The 27,674-nt window shown below is 37.0% G+C and overlaps 1 protein-coding gene across 3 annotated transcripts in view; it reads left to right on the top strand.

The window, feature by feature from the left end:
* LOC135212688 (mucin-3B-like) overlaps positions 1-25,899 on the top strand; it is a 37,246-nt gene extending 11,347 nt beyond the window's left edge. For 2 of the 3 annotated variants that reach the window (XM_064246366.1, XM_064246365.1), the window contains exon 2: positions 1,507-25,899. In XM_064246366.1, the coding sequence (XP_064102436.1) occupies positions 1,529-7,279 (5,751 nt within the window). In that variant the 5' untranslated portion in view covers positions 1,507-1,528 and the 3' untranslated portion in view covers positions 7,280-25,899. Of the gene's footprint in view, positions 1-1,506 lie in introns of those variants that run through there. The other variant, XM_064246367.1, reaches the window with a different exon arrangement.
* Positions 25,900-27,674: the final 1,775 nt, after the last annotated feature.

Genomic DNA, 27,674 nt, shown 5'->3' with positions numbered 1-27,674 from the left:
GAGGAGATAGAATTTGAAAAATGGTCATTTTCAGGATAAATCACACTGGTGACACACAACCGAAGGTCAGAGGTGAAAATCATATGCGGTTTAGAGATGTCCCAAGTTACCTTATTAAGTGGTATGAATGTCAAAGTCCCATCCTTAAAAAATGGCTTTAGCTGGCCAGCCTCCTTAATCAGGCTTTTACTTTGTTTTATTTATCATGACAAAATTGACGAGTTTGTCTTTTATATAGGAGTATTTTTGGCACTAAGCTGCCTTTCATTGCTGAACTTGTTAACAAGGTACAGGCAGTCCCCAGGTTACGGCGGGGGTTCCATTCCCAGCAGGGCGCTGTAAGCCAAAAATCGCCGTCAAATCAACATAATTATAATGGTAATAAATAGCACTCACAACACTTTTATAGCACTGTAAGTCCGGGTTACAGCGCCATAAAGCAGGTAACATCACTGTAAATCCACTTACGGCGCTGAAAAATTATAGTTAACAACGCCATGAGGCAAGCGCTGTGAGTCTGGAACGACGTAACCCGAACCTGACGTAACCCAGGGATTGCTTGTAATTATAAGGAGTAAGTAAGTGAAGGGAAGTGGAATATGCTCCTCTCCTCTGGCTATATACCCTCAATTTTTCCTCAGCTTGACAGTTCTTTGCACTCTAGTGATCAAGGAGCCATTAGTTATGGTTGCTGAGCATTTTTTTTTATTGTGTGCCTATGTGTATCTTATTAGTTAAGGACAATCCACTCAGCTGACTATATGAGCATTTTTTTAAAAAATTTGTGTCCATTTGTGTATCCTCTTACTTAAGAACAACTTACTCAGCTGACTCTATGATCTTGCTGTGGCTACAGTACACATTTTATTGACTGTCAGACTATGCAGAGGAATGGCTAAGGGACAAGATCATCCCGTCCCCTCATTCCGGACTCCATCCTACCTGGCCCCAAGCTAAGAAGGTTTCATAGGCTACTGGTTTACTCTTCCCTGATGCACACTTTCTTCTTATGTGAAAGGAATAGTGAAGTACAGTCTCCAAATCCATTATTGCACGTTAAAGGGTTGTTAGGTGAAAAAAGATGAATTGAAATTAAATAGTGAAAGAAATAATGGGAGTATTGTATAGAGGTCTATGATCTTTCCACAATTAGACAAAAGACTACTATCCAGGACATTCTAAGATCACAAATGTCAGCCGAACGTGAGGGACATGTTTGTTGTGAAACAAATGCCTGATGGAATGTGTAGTCAAAGGAATTGTTAGTAATAGTAACATTAGTCATTTGTCATTTCTGTTAGCTTTTTCAGTGTAATGAATAATTGTATTTGGTTGTAATTATTTTTTGAAAAATTTAAAGATATTTTAAAACATTCAATTTAAGAAGCTATATCTGGGTGATCATAGCATGGCTGTCAGTATAATTTTTTCTTGATATTGTTAATATTAAAGAATGTAATGCATTTGTTATACTCTGAATGATTAATATTAGGTAAATTTTTTCAGTGGAAGGATAGGGCTTGGAGCTATGCCAGGGCTTCGGTCTCTGGTAGCTCGGAGGAGATCTGCCCTCATTTCTCCTCAGTACTCACCTAGCAGCAAAACACCACCTCCACCTAGCACTCCTGGTGCATTCTACAATGCTCAAAAGATTGAAAGGCGTTGCAACAGTCTTCCAGGACAGGTGAGTTTAGATGAATCAGAGGCAGATGAGGACTCTAAGCTTGTGCGTCCATGTGTGAGTGGGTCAGATCTTTTTAATGGAATAAATAATGGCTCTCTGTTTGATGCAAAACAAAGCATTATTAGTGAGAAACATGAAGACAGAGCCAGTTCTTCAATTGAAAAAGTAAATTCTAGTAGAGCCAGTTCTTCAGTTGAAAAAGTAAATTCTAGTGAGAGGGGCAATAGTTTATATTGTGCAGGTAATAGTAATAGTAGTAATAGTAGCAGTGATAAAACTAAATCTGCAATGGAAATAGAGTCGAAGTTAGCAAGACGTGGTGTAACTGTTGTCAGACGAATGGTAGATGGAGAAGAGGGTATGACGAATATCAGGAAAGAGGTTATAACATTTCCTTTGAAAGATTCAGTCATAACTGCTAATCCACTTGTTACCAAAGAAAATAGTAAATCTAATATTGAAGAGACTGTAAAGGAACAGAAAACCATTCCAACTTCTGTTTCATCTGGTTTTTCAAGCTCAACTGAGGAGCCTAGGCATGGATTGGGAGGGGCTCAGGACCATCATTTACCAGATGACTCTCAAGAATATTATGAACAGCCTCAAGTCTCAGACTCTTATGGCAAGTCAGGCAAAAATGTAAGTGATGGACGCTTAGAATCAGGTCAGTCTCATTCGCAGTCAGATTATGAGTCAAATATCCCAGTTTCCTCACATTATTCAGCTCAGCCAGCTAATTCTGACCCCTCAGTCAATAACAGTATTCAACGATTTAATAGTCACTCATATTACAGTCAGCATCTGCCCCAGCAGAATGTCAAAGAACGTGGTATGCGTGACAGCCCTTCAAAGACTGCTGAATATCCTTGTGTCAAAGAATCTGCCAGTTCAAATACCCATGGTGCACTGAAAACAAATTCAGGTGAAATGTCTGCCCCCCTTGGTCCTTCAGGTTATCCTTGTAGGTCTGCAGCTCAATATTCCCCACAATCAAGGTCTTACCAGCAGACAACCACACCTGTGAGAGTTTCTCAATTTCCTGAAACGCCTTCTCCATTGTCAAAGTCTTGTGAAGTGTCTCCACACTCCAAATCTGCAGACATGTCACCTTACTCCAGATCTTCAGAAGCATCACCATCATCAAGGACTGCTCAGATGTCCCCTCATTCTAGGTCATCTCAGATATCACCATTGTCAAGATCTGTGAAAGCCTCTCCACAGTCAAGATCGTCTGAAGTCTCCCCCCAGTCAAGAGCACAAGCATCACCTTTAGCTAGGTCTGATCATTCTCCAAAGTCTAGGTGTGTTGGATTATCTCCACAGTCTAATTCAGTAGATTCTCCTCAATCCAGATCTGGGCATCAGTCACAGGCTATTCAGCCTTTAAACCAGAATCATAATCATCCAGGTGTGAATCCTCCTTTGCATTCAGTTGGTAATACTCACCTGTCTAACTCTGAGAGACACATAACACAAAATATACCTATGTCTCATCCTTCACAGGCCATATCTGCTGGCTCACTTCAGCAAGGAAACCAGTCAGGTAGATTGACTAGTTCTAGTGCTCCTAGTGGTTTTTCAAATAATCCAGCTTCAGAGTTTCATAGCCGTTCAGTGTCAGACATGTATGTTTCCTGTAACAGTTCTGAAGTGTTGTCCTCTCAGTCAAATGCAGTAGGTTTTCCAACACAATTGAATTCTGGGGGGTTTGGTATGCATCCAAATGCTGGAAGTTTTCTAGGTCAAGGTAGTGGTGTATCATTTGCAGGTCACCCTTTAGGATATCCTCAGGAAGGGACTAATGCTCAGTATCCAAGTATCAATGCCTCAGGAGGGATGGTTCCAAATTCAAACACTATGGGTTTTGGCAATATTACTAATTGTGGAGGATTTCCATTGCATGATATCTCAAGTCTTTATGGTTCTCATCATAATGCAAGTGTTTATAATATCCACAGTGGACCAGGTAACATCCGTTGTGCTAATTCTTCTGAAGTGCTGAACTATGCCACTCCCCGTGACTTTTCCATGCATACTCCATATAGAGATTTTCCTTCATATAGTAGCTCCAGTCACATACCAAATCAAGTGCGTTCTCAGGAGATTACACATAGCCAAAGAGAGGTACTTCCTAACTCCAGTTCAAGAGATACACCTTTACAGAATTGTAATCAAGTAATGCCGATTCATCATAGTGTAAGAAATTCATCTGTTGGTTCTATGGGACGTGAAAGTCATGTACTTCAGAATTATGGAGATCAGCAGTTGCAAATTGGGTACAGGGGATCATCACATTATCAGCGGTCGAGCTCAGAAATTTCTTCCCATCCTGATAACAGAAATTCTAATATGTGTCAGAACTTTAGGGAATCTGCATCACATTATAAATCAAACCAACTTTCAAGTAGCTACAGGGATTCAGTTTCCCTTGACAGGATGAGAAATACACCTGCTCCTTCCTCATATAGAGAACATACTGTTCTCACTAGTCCAAATGACTATCAGTCTTCTGATACAAGAACCTCAAATCTTCATAGTGGCTATAGAGAACAATCAGTTCTAGCTGGTTATAGAGACCCTGAAACATTAAATAATTATTTAGTAACACATGGAACATCTTTACCACCAAGTTTTCGGGACTCTAATTCACATTCGAGCAACAGAGAGCAAGCCCCTCCTGGCTACCGAGATTTGGTATCTCAAACTAGTCCAACAGAACAACCTATACCTCTTCCTGCATACCAAGATATTATGAATCCTGTAAATTCTAGAAGTACCATACGGTCCAATTACCCAGAAGCAGTAAATCATGCTAGTCCTACTGAAACACTTTCATCCCGATATAGAGATCCAGTTAGTCATACTAGTCCTGGAGAGCAGATTCAAGGGTATGGAGATTGTGTGAATCATGGTAACACTAGAGATATGTTGCCAGGTTTCCAGGAAATGCAAAGTCCTTCATCTGCTGGTGAGCAAGAATTACCTGGTTATAGGGATAATGTTGCACATTCAAGTCCCAGAGATCAAGTCATGCTTGGTTATCAACATTCATTAACCCATACTAGTCCCAGGCATCATCCTGTACCATCTCATGGAATTCCTGTGGAGCAAAATATTCCATCTTATCAAGGAATGGACCACTCAAGTCCACGAGATCATCAAGCTTATTCTTTAGTACAGAAGGATAGAACTCATGGATATCAAGAAAATAATCATACTAGCCCGAGACAAAGCCTTCCTAGTTATGGCGAGGGAGTTGGGCATGGTAGTCCTAGTAAGGGTCTTTCAGGGTACAGAGAAACCATAGAAAGTTCATGTTCTAATCAGCATGTGTTGTCAAGGCTTAAAGAGTCCACTGGTTATGGGGACATAAGAAATTCTTTAGATTGTAACTCTGTTGAAGCAGTAAAGAGAGACACACATGATTTTGAATCAGGATATGATGAGTCAGTTGGTAATACATCGTCTCAAGAAGCTGTTGGTACAAATAATTATGGAGACCTTCATGGCCTTCAGAACTTCCGAGTCTTGTCGTCTCAGCATAGATCCCATGGTGAATTTGGGGATACATCTAATGAAACGAAAACTGCTGTGCTTCCTAGTTTTACGGAATCCTTTGAAAATGCTAGTCACAATAAATTATGTATTAATAAGTCATCTTACAAAGATGCTAGAGATCTCTCTTACTATGGTGATACAAGGCTCAATTCAACCCCTCTCAATTGTGATAAGTATAGTGAAGATGCATCATATGAGAAAATAGTTGCAAGCTCAAGTGGTGAAGTTGCACATGAAAATCATACAAGTGGTGCAGTAAGTGGTGACATAAGGAGCACATCTGGTTGTGGGGAAGCATGCAATGACTCCTGTGACAGTTACTCGGTGGTAGAGAAAACCCCAGAGCAAATCATGTCTTCAAAACATTTAGATGACAAAGTAGTCGGAGATGCTTCTTGTAGTGGCAACCCTGCGTTTATAGATGTTGATGATAATGAGGATGGTGATGGTGATGGGACTGAAATGGAATGTGCGCCAGTGAAATCAGACAAGTCAGCAACTGAGTGTCACAGCCTGAAATTAAGGGGAAAGAGTCATGGTGCTTCCCCTGAAATGATCAGTAACCAAAGGGAGCAACCTTACCCATCTCACAGTTCACAGCATGAGGAAAAACTTCATAATCAGTCTGAGTTTAGTTCATTGAGATCTACAGCTGGCTTGAGTTCTGATGAAAATTTGGACAAAGATGATGAAGGAGAATCGTCTGGGAAGTCCAATCTTGTAGCCTCTCCTAGTTCTCAGGAGAGAATTGTTATTAAGATGAAATTATTGCACAGCAAACCAGATGAAAGTAGCTTCCATAGTGGGAAGTATTCAGGTAACAGTGATGTTGGAGCTGACCGTGGAAATCACATTAGGTATCCAATGGTCAAATACACGAGATGGACTATTGATAGTATTATAAATGGGAGGGAAGATGGTGGTGCTGAAGTTCTAAGTCCTGGGACCATTAAAAGGGAAGAGGAAGATAACCCTGACAATCATATATCACAACCTGAAAGTCCTAGAAGAACTCGTAAACGAAGGAACTCAGGCTCACTTGCTGGTTCCAAAGTAACGAAGTTTGACACAAACAAGAATGTAATGAAAAAGCCTCTGAAAATCACAATCACAAATCCACTGCGTGCCCGTGTTTCTCCCATGGAAAATGCTGATACTAAGTCATTGCTTGTGAAATGTGAAAATGTAGGTAGTAGTGCTATAAAACAGGAACAAGAAGATCCCTGTGTAGGATCCCGTGATATGGTAAATTTAGATGAACCTACGAGTGAAGTGATATCTTTAAGGAATATCAGGAAGTATCAAAAGTGTGCTAATGCCCCTAACAATGAAAGTCTTTTTAGCTCAAGTAGTGCCTCACGTGCAACTCGTGCCAGTCGAAAACAAGTTGATCAGAACAGAATGACGAGTGAAGACTTGGCACTGATTTCTAGTGCTGCTAGCGAAGGCTTTGGATGCTCTATACCCAAGATTAAAAAGTGTAGCATTGTTATAAAACGCATATACACTGAAGACAATTATAGTTGTTACAGCAGTCGTTTATGTGACAAACACCAAAAACCAAATGTGAAAATTGCGAGAGGTTCAGTATTTGGAAGCATTATAGATGAAAAAAGGCCAAAACGCAAAGCTGCAATAGAGGCTAATGAAAGAAGACACAAATCTCTTAGGTCATTTGACCGATCACTGGAGTTATTTAATAATGTTAATTCAGATAAAGTTCCCTATAATGGGCCTATCAGTAAGTACAGAAATCTTTTACCAGTGCTAAAACCACCTCTGCCAGTAGTAAAGACCTCTCTTGTGACTGAGGAGCAGAATAATTTACCTCAGTGTTCAGTTTTGCTGTGTGATATATTTATGAACCGCCGTATCAATAAAATGATATGTCCGGGCTGTTCAAGAAATTACAACAGCTCTGATAGTGTTCAGGTGAATTTGACAAAGATGGAAATGTCATTAATATGCTTCCAGTGCCATTGGGAAGTGATTAAGCATATTAAACCACGTGAAGTGGAGGCAATGGAACCTAGATGAGACAGGCTGAAGTCTTTTTGTTGTTATTATGTTTGAGTTGTGTTATTTTATTTGCAAAAGAAAATTATACCTGGTGATAATAGTAAGTGAATAGTATGAAACATTTCATTATTCACATATTGAAAGTGAGTGTGTGAATTGAGAAAGCATTGTACATTTTCAAGGTCTTTAAGGAAAAGGTACTGTAACTATGTTGTGAATGATGGTGTTTGAAATATTTTAGTCATTGCCTCATCTTGCTTTTTTAATATTTGTACATTATTTTCTTTTAAGAAAAAATGAGATAATTGTTATAGAATATCAACCTGTTTCCCTTATAGTTTTGCCATAGTTTGCCAATAAATCCTAACTGCTGAAAGAAAGAAACCAGACATTCTTATCTATCTTACCATTGAATTTGATGGTAGCCAGTGTAATTTTACCCCCATGGTGCCATCATTATTAGGTCTTGTGCCATATACTTAAAGAATGCTTCATTGAAGCCATATGCTCTGCCAGGTGTGTTAATAGTTGTGACATTTCCATGTTAATTGCTCCATTATTCTTCTATAAATGTATTTGATGTAAGAAGTATGGAGAGTTTTGCTGCCTCTTCTTACATGTAATAATACTCCTTGTGTCAGTTACTATTCAAACATTGTATCTTGTATATGATGAAAGAAGCAATTATTTGTGTATATCTTAATTTTAAATATCATTGCCTCATATTGTTGGCATAGTATTAATTGCAGTTGTTTCAGATTGCACAAAGGTATAGTACTAAATACAGTTTCTTGAATTTGAGATTACTAGTTTTATTACAGCAAACTAGTCAAGAGAAATAAATTTTGACAGGATGGTTTGTAGTGATGGGATGTAACAATTAGGGTTTTAACGGTGAGCTGAGGGTTACTTTGGACTCCCGATTTTATGAATGTGCTGATGTAAATGTAGAAGTAACCTTGATGTACATTGCAGTGCTAAGAATTGATAATAGCAAAGATACATGTCATTTGTTTGTTAGTTGCAACACTTGTGTTGTCAGGGCATCTATGTCCTCAAGGCTCCTCACTTGAGATTCTTATTCTTCCCCAGGTTTCCTCTCGTGCATTTGATGCTCTCTGACATTTGAGGATTCTCTCTCTCTCTCTCTCTCTCTCTCTCTCTCTCTCTCTCTCTCTCTCTCTCTCTCTCTTTCCTTCTTTCCTTCTTTCCTTCTTTTTATGTAGAGTAGTACTGGTTAACCTAAATAACACTGTTAAGTAAGGTTGTTTAGTCAGATATTTTGTTTGAGTAGACAACTGAAGCAATTGGTAAGTATGTCGTCAATGATGAGTGATTGTCAATGTTCTTTAATATTTTAATGGCTCTGTCATATAAGAATTTACTTTAATAATACATTAATGTCTCTCCATCAGTCAGCAAATTATTGTCATTGTTATTTGAAGTTTAAAACAAGAGAGTAAATGATGACTGATACCAGTACCTCACATTAATAGAATCCCTCTGGCTTACAGTGTTTTGCTGATAGTAGTTATCTCTTCTTGAGAAATAGAATTTGTTGTTTGTTTGTTTGAAGGGCCTATGGGAGGTTTATCATGCATTTGTTTTTGCAATATCTTGTAATTGGATAACACCTTAGATAACACCTTACAGAATTTTGCAATGTATTTCTATTATTTTTGATGGCAGCAAATGGCAAGATTTTATGTAACCATTGCAATGGATGTAATTTATACTTATGTACAGGTTAGCCTATTGCAACAATAGACTTATGTTTTTGGTAAAGAGTTTGTACTCTTAGGAAATTCAGGTGCAAAAATAAAGACTAATTTGCAAGAGGTTGCTATTTTTCATGATAGTGTCATGAATAATGATAGTACATTGAGTGTTTCCATGTTGTGAAGAAATTTTAATATACCAAAGACATTAATTGATGTCAGTGGTTTTCTTATGGTACCAAACTTTTTCTTCCAAGTTGTTTAAAGTGAGGGTTTTTGGGAATTTGGTGTACCATTGTATGATATACGCCAAGATTGCTTCTAAGTTGACATCAGCAAAATGTAAGGAATATTGTACTTGAATGATTCAAGAAATTCCAGATCATTTGTTGTAAGGGAGATTGAACAACTCTTCCTTGTAGCAAATCAGTACCTGATATTTGTAACATAGAATGTGCACGCATACTTTTCTTATTCAAGCATTTGTAGAATTTAAAGATGCATATTGTGACGGTTACTAGTTTTTTGTCCTTTTTTATGTAAATTACTGATTTTTTAAGAGAACCCCTTTTTTATATTGTAAAGAAGGCTTGTGTAGTGAAAGATATATTCAAGAGAACTTTCTTCCCAAGAATGTTACTGAAAGTGTTACTGCTGTATTGAATCTTGATCTGAATGAAATAAATTTACATTTTTTAATTTAAATGCAAAAAAAGTGACTTGAGATACAGATAAACATTCTCTCCAGTAATAATTGGTGTTGATCTAATTTCCACTTTTAATATTTTCTGTCATACCATATTTACCAAATATTTTCTGTCATACCGTATCTGCCCCAAAGATCATTCATTATAATTGCATTTTATTACATAAACTATAGTACATCAACCCCTCAACTTATTAGAATTTGTACTTATTGGCTACATTGTAATGGTAGTTTTTTGTTAGGCTGCCCTTTTATACACGATGCATTCTGCAGGTAAGTCTCTTAAATTGAGTGATAAGTGTAAAATACAGTTGAGTTTAGCTTAGAATTTACATGGAATTGCTGTTAGCTGTGGATATCTTTCATGTTCAAGTGTAGGCTACTCTGTAGTGTCTTTATCTATGAGTTTGTTACTTAATAGAAGGCCAGACTGCCAAAGGCATCTTATAATTTGAGGGATACTGTATTTTGAAACAGTATTATAATTTTTCCCAGCCCCTGATAATTGCCATGTTTTGGGAGTACTATGCTGTTATTTCATTGCAATATTAAACACTTGTCTGTCCAGTGTTTAGATTTTTATTTGTCTGAGATTGCAGGTTACTTCTTATTGTTATAAAGGATTAGTTTATCCAGACCTCTGAGCCTAATAAAGGCTCTTCTCCAATCTTCACGAACTATATAAGGAAGATAAGTTAATTGCTAATTTTTTTTATAGAAATTATGTTGTATTTACCATTTAAAGTTATCAGAATGGTGGAGTTCACTGTCTGACAGTTAGTGTCAGTTGGTAAAAATCAAAAGTTTGCTTTCAGTTTCTTGGGAAAAATAAGTTTTTTAATATTGAGTACATTTTATTCACAAATTGTAAATTACAAGCTTTCTGTATTGCATTTCCTAATAACTTTTAGTTATGTGAAATACAGTACTATATATTTTTCTATTTTAAGAATAATTAATACTTGTATTGTTTTGCTTCTAGAATTTTTATTTTTATACTTTTGACATTAGCTTAAGTCTTTTCAGAATGGTTTTATTTTTTATTTATGGTTGGATTGGATGACAGGTTGTGTGGTATGTGGCATTTAAACAGTTTTTATTTCAAGTAGTTTATTTAAGGTTTAAATATTTGCAGATACAAGCTAATTATACTGTTATGGTTACCAAAGAGCTTTTGAGGGCTGTGACTCCATCAGTGATGTTGCTCTCTTAGCCATAATGCTTTAGAATATACTTTTGACATACCCCATTCTTTGTATTCTCTTTTGCAAATTTAGTCCAAGTACCCTATATTTTACAAACTTTTAGTAATGAAAGTTCTATTTATGGTATCATAAAGATGTCTGGAATTGGTTACAGTATTGAACAAACAGTGAGAAATAACTTAATACCAATATTTTATGTATAATTTTCAGTGCACATGGAACTGGAGAGTTCATATTGTCTATGTAAAGGCTAAAAGTAAGATAAATTAGGCAAATTATTTAGTGCCATAAATCATAAAAGGATTCTTATTTGATAGGTTATGTGAAACAAATACGTATATGGCTCAGCATCAGACACTGTCTTAAAATCCTTAGGTAGAATTCATAATGAAGGGCTTGCAATTTGTACTAAAGGTTACAAATGTTTCTTATTTCCAAATAATTTGAAAGGTGGATAAACCTTGGAACAGACTCAGACTCAGACTCTGTTCTATGCCTTTTGGTCATGATAATTGGCCAGGCAGCTTTTATGGGTAGTACACAAATTTTAATGGATGAGAACTGAATGCATCTGGTGGGAAACACCTGTGAATTGTTTCCAGTTTTCACTTTTCACATCTGTTACAAGATGGAAACATGTATTACTGGCATCACATAAGTGTTTGGAAGGTTAATTTTGCAAGGTACAAATATTGCTAGTTTCCATACCTTATCACTCATACTTTGAAATGTTGGTAGCAATATCAAGAGCAACTTGCTTCAAGTTTTTTTATGAACTTCATATTAATGTTATTTTGCAGTGTGTAAATAACACCCAGCTTTGTATTATACATTGTAGCAAGACAGCATTGCATTAACATTATAGCAACACACAACAATGTATTTACACATTTTAGCAATACACGGTATTGTATTTATGCATTATGATAACACACAGCTTTATATTTGTTGTATGGCAACACACACCACTAAAATCTTTAAAAAATTGACTGCTGCTAAATAAATTCCAATTTCTTGAAAGGTCAACACTACTAGGATACATGCATAGTTCAGTTTGGCTGATAGTTAGGTGATTTTTATGAAGTTGACCTTTATTTCTATATATTCCCTCTTCATTAGTAATTTGTATCTTGGCAAGTGTCAGAAAACCTGGTAATATAAAATATTTAAATTGTTAACTTTTGGACGACCATAACTGGACTTAAAACTTCAAACTTTCCTATCAACAATCCAGTGCAAGATCTTGTGGTGCCTCACAGTCATGCCAGGGAAGTGTGTCCATTATATTTTGCTAATGTTACTTTTTACTATTTCATAAAAAATAACTGTTACAGGCAGTCCCCGGTTATCGGCGGGTGTTCCGTTCTCAGAGGGGTGATTATAAGCGAAAAACTACCATTAACCTCTAAACTCTGTGATTTATGGAGCCATAATGGCACCTCTGTTAGGTATGTTATGGCCCCATAACTTATTATTGCCGCTTTATGGCATGCCATAAGGCTCTTTATGGCGCTGATAACTGGAACTCGGCCCGTTATGGCGCCATAAATCACCGATTTTATTGCGCTAGACAAGGACCATAAAACCGGGTCACTGATAACCAGGGACTGTCTGTATAATGTTCTTTTGCCTTTTGCTTTAGATATTATGATGAACTGCAAATCTTAAAGGCCATTTTTAGTTTTGCATTTCTTTTCTTTTTCTTTATTTAAATCTTCAACTAAAAAAACTTCTGAATAGTAAATAAATCCAGGTGGTCTCCAAAGGGAAATCAGCTTGTAAAGAGAGGTAACTTATAGGACAGAGGTAATAAATAACTAAATAGGGAATGGGGAAAAAAGGTGGATTCACGTTAATTCAGGAGATGTCAGCAGAAAGCAGGAATGAATTTGCTTTAACATCTGGAGATCAGAAGATTCCACAACTACACTAGGCAAATTATTCTACATTTTAGTTGTAGCCAAAATAAAACTAGGAAACAACAAACTATTTGCACCACCAACCTGCTTAGTGTTGGAAGCAAACACAGGTAGATCAGGTAAAGGTCAGTGCAGAGGGTTGTCATTGCAATACATTTTATGCACCTGACATAGTAAACTCACTTTACATCTATGCCACAAGCCAATATCAAAGAGTTGGCAAAATAAACTATAAACTTGACTGATGACAAAGGTCTAAGAGGTTGAGATGAAAGTCAGCACCTGGAGAACAGTGCTCCAAGCAGAGAAGAAGAAAATCATTAAAACAGATACAGCAGTTTCATCATGAAAAATTAAACCAATTTTTTTTTTTGTAAGATTTAGTTTGAAAAATAAAGGAAGCAATATTTTCTATATTTTTCTCAAAAGTCAATAACTTATGTAAAGTTAAACCTAAAATCTTAAAATGAGTCAGAAATTTAAAACCATACCATTTAAATTTAAATCAGGATACAAAGTGTTCTGGATTGACTATCTTACTTGGTGTTTTAGAAAGTATAAGCTTATGGCATCATGAATACTCTACCATCATTGGTGTATGCAGTCAGTTTGTTTGCCAGACCTTGCCACATTTCACTAGTATAGATAATAAATAGCAAAGGTCCAAGAACACTTCCTTGAAGAACACTTGCAATTACTACATTACTAAAGCTATTGTACTGGCCATCAACACAGGCCTTCAGGTTCTGCCTATTAAAATTTCATTTAGAATAATAATAAAAGATCTACCAATTCCTAACAATCTTAGATTTTAGAAAAGTGCTTTGTGATTCACAAGGTAAGAGGCTGCATTAAAATCTAAACTGACCATGCATTCCTCTTCACTCTCATCAAGAGCACTGCAGAATGGTAGATATTGATAAGAATGCCTCACAAATACCAAGGTCTTTATGAAACCCAAATGTTATGCTAGTAGCAGGTTAGTATCTTCAATATTTGTACAAATCCTTAGCGCAGCTTCTCAAATATCAGATAAAACAGGGGTATTTAAAATCTTATATTCTGAGGGGCATGAAGATGGACTTAGTCCTATAGGTAATGTAGTAATGTTACCCTTCCTTGAAACAGAAGGAAAACTTGCTCTCAAATGCAGCCTCCTGGCTACATTAAAGAAAATCCAGATGTGTAGCAAGACTACAACAAAGATTCCAGGCAAGCAGCCATCAGCCTTTGTTAATGAAATCCAGGTGAGCAGCCACTGCATCAAGAATTAAAGTGTTATCAATTATTCATACAAGGCGAAGTATTTTCACAAAGCTGTAATACATAATGTTAAACAAGGACTTGAACACAAATTCAGACATTGATCCTGAGGTTTGGCTCAAAGCTAGACTTGGATCAAGACAGTTTGGACTGAGACTTTGGCTCCGACTCTACCTTGGGCTTAGATGGTGTAGATTTGCAGTTGGTTTTGGGCTCGAAAGATGTGGACTCGATTATAACACTGCTGGTTGTTGCCTCAATGCTTCCATATTTATTAGATTTTTTTATATTTCATTCCTAATCTATCTCAGTCCAAATTGGCATCTTTCTAATTTAAATATACTTTTTCCAAAATATGTATGTCTTATCTCAGCATTTTGTAGTATAAGCTCAGTGCTACAAGATCTCATGACACCTAGTCAGAATTTCCATCCATTTTCTTTGCAGATTCCCAATTCTTCACTTTATAGGGAAGCATTTGCTTCAAGTAATTAACATAATAGTATTTTTGCTATTTTATAAAGGGATATTGTTCATTACCACTAGTCCAAGTCTATAACAGTTGAGTACTTTGAGTCAGTGGTCTGGTTGAACTTTTTCTTATTGATAACAGTAGTCTGGATACATTTCCACTTCATCATCTCGCTACTGCTTCACATTCCAGTATGTTGGCAAATTAACAAAGTCTTTCCCTTCAGTATAAAATATTGTTATCCTTCAATCTTCATCATAGTAGTCTTTGTCATCACAAACCCATCATGCATATTGAGCCTATATTTGTGGGCTTGAATTATGCAAACAATGCAGACCTCTGTTTTACAATAAAAGAAATTTTGTCAGAATCTTTCATCATTTTTAAACCTGATTATCAATAAAGACAGATTTTTTGGGCTAGCCCTGTTAGAACTAAATAAATTAGCTAATTGGTTTGGTTAAGCTTTATAATAAGAAACCACTATCCACAAGTCCTTAGGAGATAATTGACTTGTGTTTTGTGTCTGCACAGTAGTTCATAGATTGAGTTTCCCAAACTGAAAATTTTTTATTAATTGCCTTAAAAGCCTAGCTAAAACATTAAAAACCATGTTCATTCTTTTAATTTGCTCTCATCGTGTTTAATGAATTAATTCTATTGCCAAATGAAATTATTCCTTCTTAACAGAAGGTTTGACTTCAAATACAACTATGTCCATCATTGACATATTATCAAGAAGAAATTGCAAATAGCTTTGACCTTTTGCCTAGTTGATGAGGCAAACCATAGCTTCAGTGAATTTTGTTCAGCAGGGGGGGTTGTTCTTTGAAATGTGAGTAGCATTTGCTGCTTTGATTATGTGTCAATGAGGTTGAATGTTATAAAAACAGCTGTATATGATGCTTATTTAAAATCCTTATGGAGAGCACCTGTAAAATAACTTAAAGGGCTTGAGCTAGGAGCAGAAATACATTTCTGAGTCTCTTCGAGTAAGTAGGATGTTGGCTGTGATGAAAGTATGGAACAAATTAAGATAAATTTTGACTAGTACTAATAAGAGCAATGAGCCAGTTGAAATGGCAGCACATTTCAAACAAACCCTGATTCAATGAGAATTCTGAATAATGCAGGAGAATATCAGGGAGATAGGATGCAAAGATTTGACTTCATGATGAGAGCATATCCACTTTAAGGTCATGACCTTTGAACATGCTTGTTCAAGGTTTATATTCAATTCTTTAAACATTAAAAAATCTTGGCTTTGTTTCATGGAGACTGATTGACCAAGAACTTAACATTAGGGTACAGTATATAGAAACATGAAAATTTAACAAAAGTGGAAAAATACCCTTGTAAATTTGGATGCCAATTTAAAGTAATATAATTTGATCTATGTTCATATACGTATGCTTAACCCTTTAGCTGCAGGTAGTTGGGGAGGTGGTAGCCTAATTATTGCAGAGGAGTAATTACTATGGCCAAAATATATTTTATCCTATAGGTAACTGGTCAGCTGTGCTGTAGTTTATTATAATAAATATAAATATAAAAAAAATAATTGGGGTATCCATGTATTAAAGCCAGAAGATAAGAGGAATCAGTTGAAGGTATGAATTGCAAGTCTGGAAAAATTATTCATAAACAGATGAAAGTATTGTTTTCCAAAATTTGATGGGAGATTCAATCATACTTTAATCTCCAAAATTTATTTCTTGTAAAGGTTTGTGTACAACCTAGTCACAGCAAGAATGCATTTATGTACAGTAGGCACAAATATGCACTGAATGTCTGTTGTGATAACATGGTGGTTGAAATTTAGCTGAGTAATGGCCAGAAGTCATTACCTCTTCTAAAATTCTGGTCAACATATTTCACTGAATTTAGTCAACTTTAGCTTTGACACAATATGATGTCAATGTTTTAGGTGAACTGAATACATTGTTTTATTGCTCGATTCTGCTTTTCTGTGCATTTTTGTATATAATTTTGCTTTGATTTCGTAATAATTATATACTTCATATATTACAAGTATATTTGACAGAAAGCACAAAGGATGAACAAGGTAAAGTAGCTTTCTATTATTAACAGGTATACAAGCAACTCTTGATTGTCACAGTAGAAACAAAGTGAATGCACAAAATAGAAAGCAGTTACTAATATCTCTCTCACTTATGGACACTACTAAAAAAGCATCTGAATTGCATCAGTTATATGCTTTTAAATATTGCTACCACTCTGGGGAATTTCATCCACATCATAGGTGAATAGTACAGTATCTTATAACAAAGTTTGCCAGGAAAACCTGGTCATGATGGATCTGTTAGTTTTGGCTCTTATGGTATTTGCTTGGGTTTCTATTTTGATTACTTTTACTTTGCAAGTGGAGGTTGGTTGTTATCCATTTGTAAGGATAAGGATTAAGGAATGTGGCTTTGTAGCAAATGCTATGTTGCCTGTGATGATGAAATGGATAGTTGAGACTTAACTTGTATGAAATTCTGCCTCCATTCCTCTCTACTATAGAGGATTTACCTTTGTTAGTCATGTAGGGTACATTGTGATTCAAGTACAGCATGATAAATGAGAGTGAGACACAGTAATGCACTTCTTGGGGGGAAAACCAGGGCAGATAAACAAGATGCTTGAGCTTTGGAAGGTCACTGTTACGTGATGTACCAAATTTTAATGCTAGTTTACATTGATGACAGCCTGTATTAGCATCTATGCATGGGAAGCAAACCTGGAAATAAAGATATAACTTATCTGTCATTATAGTTTAATAAAGAAGACTGATGCACAAACATATGCCTAAGCTTAAACACCAATTACATACAACACTTGCAAAAGTTTTAACCATGATTTTGGAAGAATGCACAGGTTGAAAGTAATATTCTATGCTTGATCATCCAAAAAGTGCATGAACAAGAATCAGATTTACAGCATCCAGAATGACTGTTGTACTTCTTTAATCAAATTTAAAACTAAAGGTGTCTTAGAGATGGAAGTTATATCAACTTGGAATGTTTCTCTGATTACCAAAGTGGTAAGGCATTTCAAGGCCATGGTTGGTACTTAGTATAAATAGAAATTTTTTAAAGACAAAACTGAAATGTATGAGCATTTGTTCTATATATTTACTTGTCTGACAAGTTAATTTAAACTTACAACCAGTCAATGGGGAAATTATCACTTGCAAATCAGGAACTATCTGTCCAGTATTACTTGTTTGACCCATGGATTTTTTATAAACCACTCATGACCCATTTCATGAATGTAGAGAAATGCTTAGGTGTTCTATGGTTAAACAGATTTTGTTTCAATTTCCCATTTTTCAGTGAGCAGAAAACAGCAAATCTGAATTAACCATTTTAAGGAAACTGTATTCGAATCATAAATATTGCATACTTGCACAGTTGTACCTATATTTGTGAGTAGTATTTATTTAGTCATTGGTGGTTTTCCTTTGATCCTTGAAAGGAGCCAGTGGACTGTCTGTGAATTTGATTAAGCTAATAATTTATCAGTTACTTTCTGGACCATATTATTTTATCAAGGACCATGTTATTTTATCATCATCATTTGATCCAGAAATGTCCAAATGGTCATATGTTGCTTTCGACTGCTGCCATGACCAAAATGTCATCTTTGGTTGCAAAGGAATGACAAAAGTAACTCAGGATGCATAAAAAAAAGTAACAGCTTGTTTGTAGTGAAATGGTGTATGGAAGGTAGTCAAGTAACAAATCAAATTATAACTAAAAGCCCATCTAGAAATTATTTTATTAATATCTGTAAAGTATAATACCTTATGAGCAGTACCTAATTTTGAAGTAAGCCCTACGTTAAATGAGAAACATCTGTATATAGGTATGTATGTATGTGTATGAGTGCATGTCTGTATATGTGTAAATACAAGGGGATGCATACCAGACCCCCTCACCCCTGCGAATAGTTAGAACTCATAAATAGTTGGAACCCCTATAAAAACAGTTAAAACCTCCTCCCATTTTGTTAGTTAAAACTCAAGAAAAACCCACAAAAAATTTTTATACCCTGTTTTTTAATAGTTTTATCACAAAAAGTGTAATTTGTGATGAAATTGATAAAAAAAAATTATGGGTATTTCTCATAAAAAATATCACAGGCAAATTTTTAGCGAATAATGGGGGGAAGTGTTCCAGAGAGAAATCTGCAAATCCAGAGAATGTGAATACAGGGGTCCATTGTTTATGTTCCTGTAAGTACTGTACATGCATTCATAAGTCGTATGTGCATCAATAGGAAAAAATAAATTCTTAGAGTATCAGAGAGATAATATTTGGTGGTCTGGTAAAAAGATATACATTCTGTAATAGCAATGATAACCACCTGATAGCATAGGTAACATGAAAAGTCTTTGAATCCAAGGGAACACAAAGTACAATATTATCACACCCAGAATGATTAAGGGGTAAGGACAATGATGTACATAGGGTGCATTTTAATTTACAAATGTACTTGAGGAAATATATTGATTGTGTTTGAAGCTTTCTTTTGCTCATTTTCTTATTTACATTTTTTTCATAATTATATGGAGTCTGCTTCAATAATACCACCATCTGTTTTGTTAATGTGAAAAATATGCTTAAACAATGCACAATACCTTCAACTATTTTAATGTCAAAACAAGAGGCTTCAACAGTGCACAATACCACCATTTGCTTTCCAAGTGTCAAAATAAGATTAAAAAAAAAACATAAAACAAGTCACAATGAAGATTTTAGTTCATCTACTAAAAGAAGATTTGAGTTCACTCCTCCTATCAACAAGTTCCAAAACCAGTTGTTAGCCCATGCAAAAATTGGTATTAGTGAAAAGTTAAGGTAGCTTAGGATTGTTGGAGTTTACTTTAGATGACCAGATTTTTTTTTTTTAATCATTTATTATGAAACAAACTTTATAGACAAGACAGTAAAGTTTGTAATAGAAATCGTAACCCTTCAACCCTAGGTTAACATAACATAGCTTCATAAAATTTAATTAAAATTTTACTTTGTAAGAGTATAATTACATTTTCACAAGCCATACTCTGTAAATCAGTTGCATTCACAGTCGTCGTCTTGTGAAAATGTATGCAGGTGCATTTTTTAATACCTCATTTAAGTCTTCATATCTCTCTCTCTCTCACATTGTTCTTGTGGTTTGTCTCAGACTTATTGGTTATAAGTATAAGAGGGTGTAGTGTGTTAAAGTTCTCAAACATTGTGAAAAGCACTTTTAATGCTGCAATGTAGCACATCAATCAGGAACACAGTAGCTTTTATATTCTTTGATGTACCCAGAGAACAGGATCTTTCATTGTGAATCCCAAATGGATTGCTCAATATTTTTGTAGTAGATGACACTGAAAACCATAGTTTTTAATGAAGTAACTTACCCAGTTATTATATAGCTAAAAGTTTCTACAAATTGACAGCTAAGATTATTTAAAATTTGCGAGTTGCGCTATTTCTAGTGGCTAGGTGACAAACCCCACCCACTTTTGGGGCTAGAGAGGAACAACCAGCAAACATGGCCTCAATTTTGTTTCTGCTGGCTGATGGTTGTAGTTCAACTGTTATCTCAGGCTGAATTTTGGGAATTTGTTCTATCGTTGTTGTATTACCTTCGGTTTGGTGAAGTATTCTGATTTTGTATTGCCTTTTGGCACATTTAGATAAAGTTAGGCTCTGTTATTTTGAACCTTTTATTAATGATTGTGACTTTACCAATAACGACGTTTTCGGACTTGAGCTTAGTATGTCGGGCTCTAGCAGTTCCGGTATTAGGTATTGCAGCAAAGGTTGCAATACCCGTATGACTAAGGAATCTTATGAGTCACACTATTTGCGCAGATTTTAGGGGACAAGTTTGTTCAACAGACATTAGATGTGTGATGATTGTCAAGATTGGGACTTGCATAAATGGAAGACCTTGAAATCATATTTACGTAAACTGGAAAGGGATAGAGAAAGAAAAGTGACAGCTAGACGGATTAGGAAAGCTTTGGTTAGCCAGGAATCACATCAGGATGATATTATTGATGATGTTAATGTTGTTGAACTGGTTATTGCTATTGATCCTGTTCCTAACTCTCACCCTGCACCTGCTCACTCCTTTTCCTCCCAGCTCCCTTAATTCCGAACCCAACACCATTGCCAGTCTCGAAAGTAGGGTTGATAAGAGGTACGAATCTTTTGCCAAATCTCTCTCTCAATTAGCTTCCTCTCTTAAGGTATTAATGAATGATAGGATTGTTTTGGAGCGTGCGGTAGATCCTAGCATTCGTGATGTGTTAGTGGAGCACTTAGTGCAAGTACAGTGTATGAGGAGGTGGCCTCCCAGCCTGCCGATTCTCCTAGGCCAAGTCAATGACACTCTCCCCAGCACCTGGGAGGAGTCAAACTGGGAGCCTAAAGGAGGTTGGTGGGGTCTGCATCCTGGTTGTTGCCCCCGCTGCTGAACCTGTTGCAAAATACAGTTGTCAGCTAAATGCCATTGGAAAGGCATTTCTTTGGATGTTCATCAACTTTCTTTGAGCTTGGATGAATTTTCGCCTTGATGTCAGTGGCGTTTTTTGGATGCTTCACGCCCTTTGAAAAGACCTGCTAGGTATGTGACTCTTGGGCATTCCACTAAGGTGTTAGAGATGTGTATTTCTGGTGGTAGAAGTTTACTCTCGACGTTGTTTGGAAGTCACGTAATGCCATTGGTCCCATTGCTGAATAACCACTGGTTCCATGCAACTTAAAAACACCATACAAACAAACAAACACTAGGCATGTGTCATGTTCTCCTGTACTGTGTAAGAGAACTAGGGATCCACCTACTAGTCCTCAGCCTTCCTGCAGTTGCTGGGAAAGCCCAGAGCATTTTTTGTCTGGCTTTCCAGTTGCAGAAAGTTAGAATGCTCCTTCTAAGTGCCATTTGTCTTGCAAGCGTTCTTCATCTCAGAGATTGTCGTCGCTGAAGCGCCCTCAGATGCTAGGTGCGCTTATGGCACCTGAGCTCCAAGCAGTGTCTCAGAGCTCATTCCTTCTCCATTTTTAGATCAGTCGTCCTCATCAGAGTTTTCTCAAGCGCCTGATTGTGTACAAGCGCCCATCTACGGATAGATGCTTAGTCGGCGTTACCTCTTTGGCTGCAGTAGACTACCCAGAAGCGCTCAAGCGCCCTCCTTTCCCTTGTTCAGGATTGGAGAAAGTTATTTCTCATTCAGTGGAATCTTCTTCTGGTGGTCTCCCAGCCTCTATGTCTGTTCATCAGTCAACTGCCCTTCAGCCAGCTCCTTCTGTAGGCCCACAGGACCCTTCTTTGGGGATCCTATTCAGAGCAAGCTTGACAGTATTTAAGTTTTGCTAAAGAAGACTACTTCTACTCCTCAACCGACAGTTCAACATCCAGTCTCAACCTTGTCTCCTGTTTCCTCGGAGGAGGAAGGGGATGAGAATCAGGATTCTCGTTCTTCAGCTTATTCTTTTTTACTGATGTACCTTGATTCTAACTTTTCTGATTTCTTTTCTCCAGCGACTCCTGCGGCGCCTGCTTCCATTTTCCTTATGGGAGCTCGAAGTACAGGATCCCTCCTTGCTTCCTAATTTAGTGCCATCTGCATCTTCCCAGAAAGCCATCAATAACATCGATGCCTGGCTTTTGGAGAAAAGAGATCAGGGTAAGGCCATTTTTTGCTTTCCTCCTACAAGGCTTAAGAGAAGGCGTGGGTATTTCGTTACCGGAGAAGCTCCTTCTTTGGGAGTTTCTGCCTCCTCCCAGGGGGACTTCTCCAGACTTGTTGATGCCGGGAGGAGATCGGCTTTTCTTGCAGCTAAAGTTATGTTTAACTATTCGGAGACGGCTCACCTCTTGAAGAGTATTTTTAAAGTTTTTGAGGTATTTAATTTCCTAGACTGGGCAGTAGGAGCACTCGCCAATAAGATTAGGGAATGTCCTGATATCGCTGATGAGGTTTCTTTGGACTGGCTGGGGATCCTGTCTTGCATTGATCAGTGCGAGTAAAGGATGGCTCTCTGGAACTAGCTTCCTTATATACAATGGGGATTCTTAAGAAGAGGGAACCCTTGCTTCTAAGGCCGTAACACCCTCACAGAAATCAGCAGCATTTGTTTCCACAAGATGTAGTTCTGGGGATTTCATCGGGTCTGCAGAAGAAGTGTACACAAGACCTTCTCACTCAGTTTCTTAGTCATCCAAAAGTAGTTTTGTCTACTTCGACTATGACAGTGTCTCCCCTTCAGACACATCCCTTTTCGCGGAGAGAGACGAGCAGAACCTTAGATTGTCAACGTTTTGCTAGAGGGGTAACAGATACCATTCATCAAACGGCCTCCTATATTGAACTCTCCAGTGCCCTTAATAGCCTACTTCAAAGGTTCAGAGAGGGCTTTAGCCTTCTCAAGAGAAATTGCTTCTCTCATGGAAAAAAGAGCAACAGAGGAAGTTGTAGACCTGAATTCCCCAGGCTTTTACAATCATCTTTTTATGGTGCCAAAAGTGTCGGGAGGCTAGAGACCCGTCCTGTACGTAAGAGCATTGAATGTTTTTGTTTTGAAGACAAAATTGAAGATGGAGACGAACCGGTTCATTCTTTCATCCATTCATCAGGGAGATTGGATGACGTCCATAGACATGCAGGACACATTTTCACATCCCGATTCACCAGGAATCACGGAAATTCCTGAGGTTTGTCTCCGAAAACAAGGTTTTCCAATTCTACTCAATGTGTTTTGGCCTGTCTACAGCACCACAAGTATTCACAAGAGTTCTTGCACCGCTGGGATGATGATAAACTCTCGGAGTTTTGGGTTTTCCCGTCTCCAAAGAGAATTCAATCATCTCTGGAAACAGTAGAAAAATTTCTTTACTTCAATTGCTGTTCTGCAGATGTTTGGATGAGCTTACTGGGGACATTGTCCATGATGGAACAGTTTGTTCATCTGGGCAGATTGCCTCAAGACCGCTCTATTATTTGAGAGCCAATTGGTACAGAAAAGTATTCCCTGACTCAATCATTTTTCCTGTGACTCTGGAAATAAAAACATTTAACAGACTTATGCTGGTGGAAGGTAAAGAGCAAGCTGTCGGAAGAAAAATCCCTCCATCCAGTGAACCCAAACCTGGAATTCTTTTCAGATGCGTCAAGTCTAGGTTGGGGAGCGGTTCTGGGGGACAGCAAAGTGTTGGGAAAATGGTCTTAAAGACAGGGGAAATGGCAAATAAATGTTAGATTTGAAGGCAATTCACCTGGGTCTTAAACATTTCAAGGAGAAAGTAGCGGGCAAAGTTGTAACGATACACTCAGACAACACAACTGCCAAGTGCCTCTTTAGTGTGATCGGCATGGTATTGACCTGTCACCTCAGTGGCTGCAAGTTCGATTCTTGTGCATTCAATTGAGGTGCTAGAGATGTGTATTTTTGGTGATAGAAGTTCATTCTTGACGTGGTTCGGAAGTTATGTAAAGTCTTAATGAGATCTATACAGGGGAAACTCAGACCTTTGGAAGTTGTGGGGAACTCCAATCTTAAACTTGTTCTCCACATCAAGAAACTAATAGGCTTCCACTGTTCTGTTCTCCAGTTCCGGATCCCCTAGCCTGGGCAACAGATGCCATGCTTCCCCCTCAACCCCCCCTTTCCATGGTCAGACAAGTGATCAACAAATTTTGGGAACACCAAAATGTGTCCATGATTTTGATGGCTCCCTGTTGGCCAACAAAGAATGGTTCCCAAACTTCATCGAACTGCTGGTGGATGTTCCAAGACTTCTGCAAAAGACTCGTCTTCTCAAACAACCCCATTTCTGGCAATTCCATGAAGGGTTGTCTTCTCTGACCCTGACTGCATTCCTAATGTCATAAAGAAAGGGTTTTCAAAGTCGGCTGCGCAAGCTATCTCCAATTGCAGATGAGTCTCTTCTGATAGAGTATACCAAGCTAAGTGGACCATTTTTAGGACATGGTTCAGAGAAAACAGAGTATTGTCTCCTCGGACATCTGTAGATGAAATAGGAGATTTTCTGCTGTGTCTGAAGAATGTTAAAGGCTATAGAGCCATGTTGAGTTTGGTTTTCTGACATAGAGGCTTAGATTTATCCTCCAACCAAGATTTGTTGGATTTAATTAAATCCTTCGACACGACAAGGCAGAAGGAAGAGGCAGTGGTTCCCTGGAATTTGGACATCATATTAAAATGGTTACCAGGTTCACATTTTGAGCCTATAAGATACTGTCTTTTGAGAGATCTTACTAGGAAAACCCTTTTCCTAGTAACTTTAGCTACTGCAAAAAGGATCAGTGAAATCCACACTTTAGATAAAAAGGTGGGTTTTTCAGGAGGGAATGCAGTATGCTCATTTTCTCTAGGCTTCTTAACCAAAAATGAAACAATCTCTAGTCCGTGACCCCGCTCTTTCATGATTTAAGAGCTTGTCAGAAATTTTAGGCTCAAGCAAACACGAGAGTTTTATGTCCTGTGAGAGCTCTGAAGTTTTACCTTCGCAGAATAGAGAAGATACAGGGCCCATCGTTGTCGTTGTGGTGTTCAGAAGTTCATTCCCCTCTAGGGGAGGATAATTTTCCTTTGTGTAAAGTGAAAGCTCATGAAATAAGGGCCGTAGCCACGTTCATGGATTTTAAGCACAATTTATCTCTCTCTTCCATTTTGCAAATGATCTTCTGAAGGTGTAAGACAGTCTTTGCATCGCATTATCTTAAATAAGTGGAAAGTGTCTATGTATAGTAATTGCAGTACTGTTGGTCCTTTTTCAGTGGCTGGCATGGTGTTGGGAGAGGAAGTATAGGAAGCATCCCTTCCTTCATTTTCCGCCTTAAATTATGGTTTTGATTTTATGGGAGCCCGGGAGTACTATATATACCGGAGTACCCTCCAGTTTATTTGGTTGGGTGATAGTATATTTTTAATTTTAATAGCTTTTGTTGACATTTATGTGTTCTGTTATGTACTGTGCCCCGGGCAGGGCCACCTGGTTCTTGTCAACAATTGGAATCATCCTTGCTACAAGGCACCCACTACATAGTAGGCGACCCTTCGCTTTACTGCTGTGCCACTATCAGATAAATGAGTGCCATATGGAGGCAGTATCTTCATGAAGCCACTCATTTTTCAGGTAAGGAACTACTGGCATTATTGCAATGGTAGCAATCTTATCAATGTTCAATTCATTATCTTACATAATGTGTTGGGATAGACGAGGTCATGTTTTCTCACCTCCTGTCAGTGTGGGACTCGGCTATATAATGACTGGGTAAGTTACTTAATTTAAAATGACATTTTTCCAATCAAATAAAGTTTTATTTACTATACTTACCCAGTAATTATATGATCAGACCCTTCCCTCCTCCCCTCACGGGAAGGTGGGCATGAACAAATTGAAGCCATGTTTGCTAGTTGTTCCTTTCTAGCCCCAAAAGTGTGTGGGGCTTGTCACCTAGCCGCTACAAATAGCACAAATCGCAAATTTTCAAAATTCTAGATGCCAATTTTTAGAAACTTTTAGCTAAATAATTACTGGGTAAGTATAATTAAAAATTTATTTTATTATAAAAATGTCATCTTTAGCATGTGAGCACTTTAGATTTCTTTATTGGATTCCATTTCCTCTTCATATTTTGTTGTGCATAGTATGTTTGACTCTACTTACATGAATGTTATGTGCTTCAATCATTACCATTGCATGTGATCATATGAGGGGATTCATGATCTTTATTAAGGCTAGCGCTAGCATTTCCTTCATTTTGCATAAGGCACGGCAGTACATGCAGTTAAGAGTTAAATACTTTAATGCTTCACTGTGTAGTGACTGTTGCACAAGTACCTTACATTATATTATGGGAATTTTCTTGGTTTAGAATAAATGCCCATTACATTGACATTTATTACGAGTCCAAGAATTGATGATTGCACATTTTCTCTCAATGAATTTTTGTGCTTTTAATGGCTATAAATATCAACATAAATATTGTTGAATTTGACCCAAAACCAAATTAAGTTTCCAAGTTATAATCCTTTTTAATCCTTAATGAAAAAGAATATATAGCTCAGTTAGATTACTGATGCACTGTTGACTTAAAACTTGTGGACCATGTTAGTTGATATTCGAAATGAAGGCAACTTCATCAGTTGTCTTCTGTTTTGCTTACAGGATAAAATCTGGTGGACAATTTTAGACGACATCCAAGTTTCAGAAATTTGCTCTTTGTATATTCTTGACAGAGTTAGCTTCACGTTTAGCGATTTCATGGTACTGGTTTATTATTATTTAGTACAGTAGTTTATCTAGATCACTGAGTTGAAATATTTGACTTAGCATTTGTTAATAATTTCTCTGATATTAGGAGCTGAGAACTACATGGAATGGAGGTATTTTGGCTGATGAAACTAGAGCATTTTATCAATGCTATTTCACTTCATGAGTAAAGTGAGTTGATAAAGATACATCTAATTGCTGGTTGCATTCCCATAGTAGTATTAAATACTGAAAAGGATGGCCAAGATATTGAAAGGCTTTACTGATAAATAAAAGTTTCAAGAAGTTTTCACTGTGCATGATTCTTTATATGATTGTGGTTGCATCATTTTGGATTTTCATATTATGTAGACCATCAGTCTTCAAATTGTATTGTTGACTATATGGTTCAGTACTCAAATTTTATAATTTACTTCACTGAAAGAATACACCCCATGAAAAGCTCTGTTGGGAAGTGTGAACTTTTGCTTTGGCTTTCATTCTCATTACTATAAATTGAAAATTAAACCATGTTGCCAATAATCCGTCCTACTGTAATTTTAAGTTATGGTTAAGTATTTTTCTTACAGATCTGTAGTATTATATAAGAGATTTTGATTGTACAGGAGCTTATTTTCAGATTTTGGTTCAAAAGCTTTGAGCTTCTTGTCTCAGCAGATTATTAAGAAGGGAAATTGATCTAAAACTGATATATTATGTGTTTAGGAATTAATAAGATGGGTTGAAGTGGTTTACAAAATTGGAAAAAGATTGGCAATGTTTAAATTTGTGTAAGAAAAGCTGTCATTCTTGTGTAGTTAGTGGTACTGTTTTAGACTCATTCA

Source organism: Macrobrachium nipponense, chromosome 41 (genome assembly GCF_015104395.2).
Source record: "Macrobrachium nipponense isolate FS-2020 chromosome 41, ASM1510439v2, whole genome shotgun sequence".
NCBI lineage: Eukaryota > Metazoa > Arthropoda > Malacostraca > Decapoda > Palaemonidae > Macrobrachium > Macrobrachium nipponense.
The sequence above is the reverse complement of the archived record's forward strand: the minus strand, read 5'-3'. Positions and strand labels throughout refer to the sequence as shown.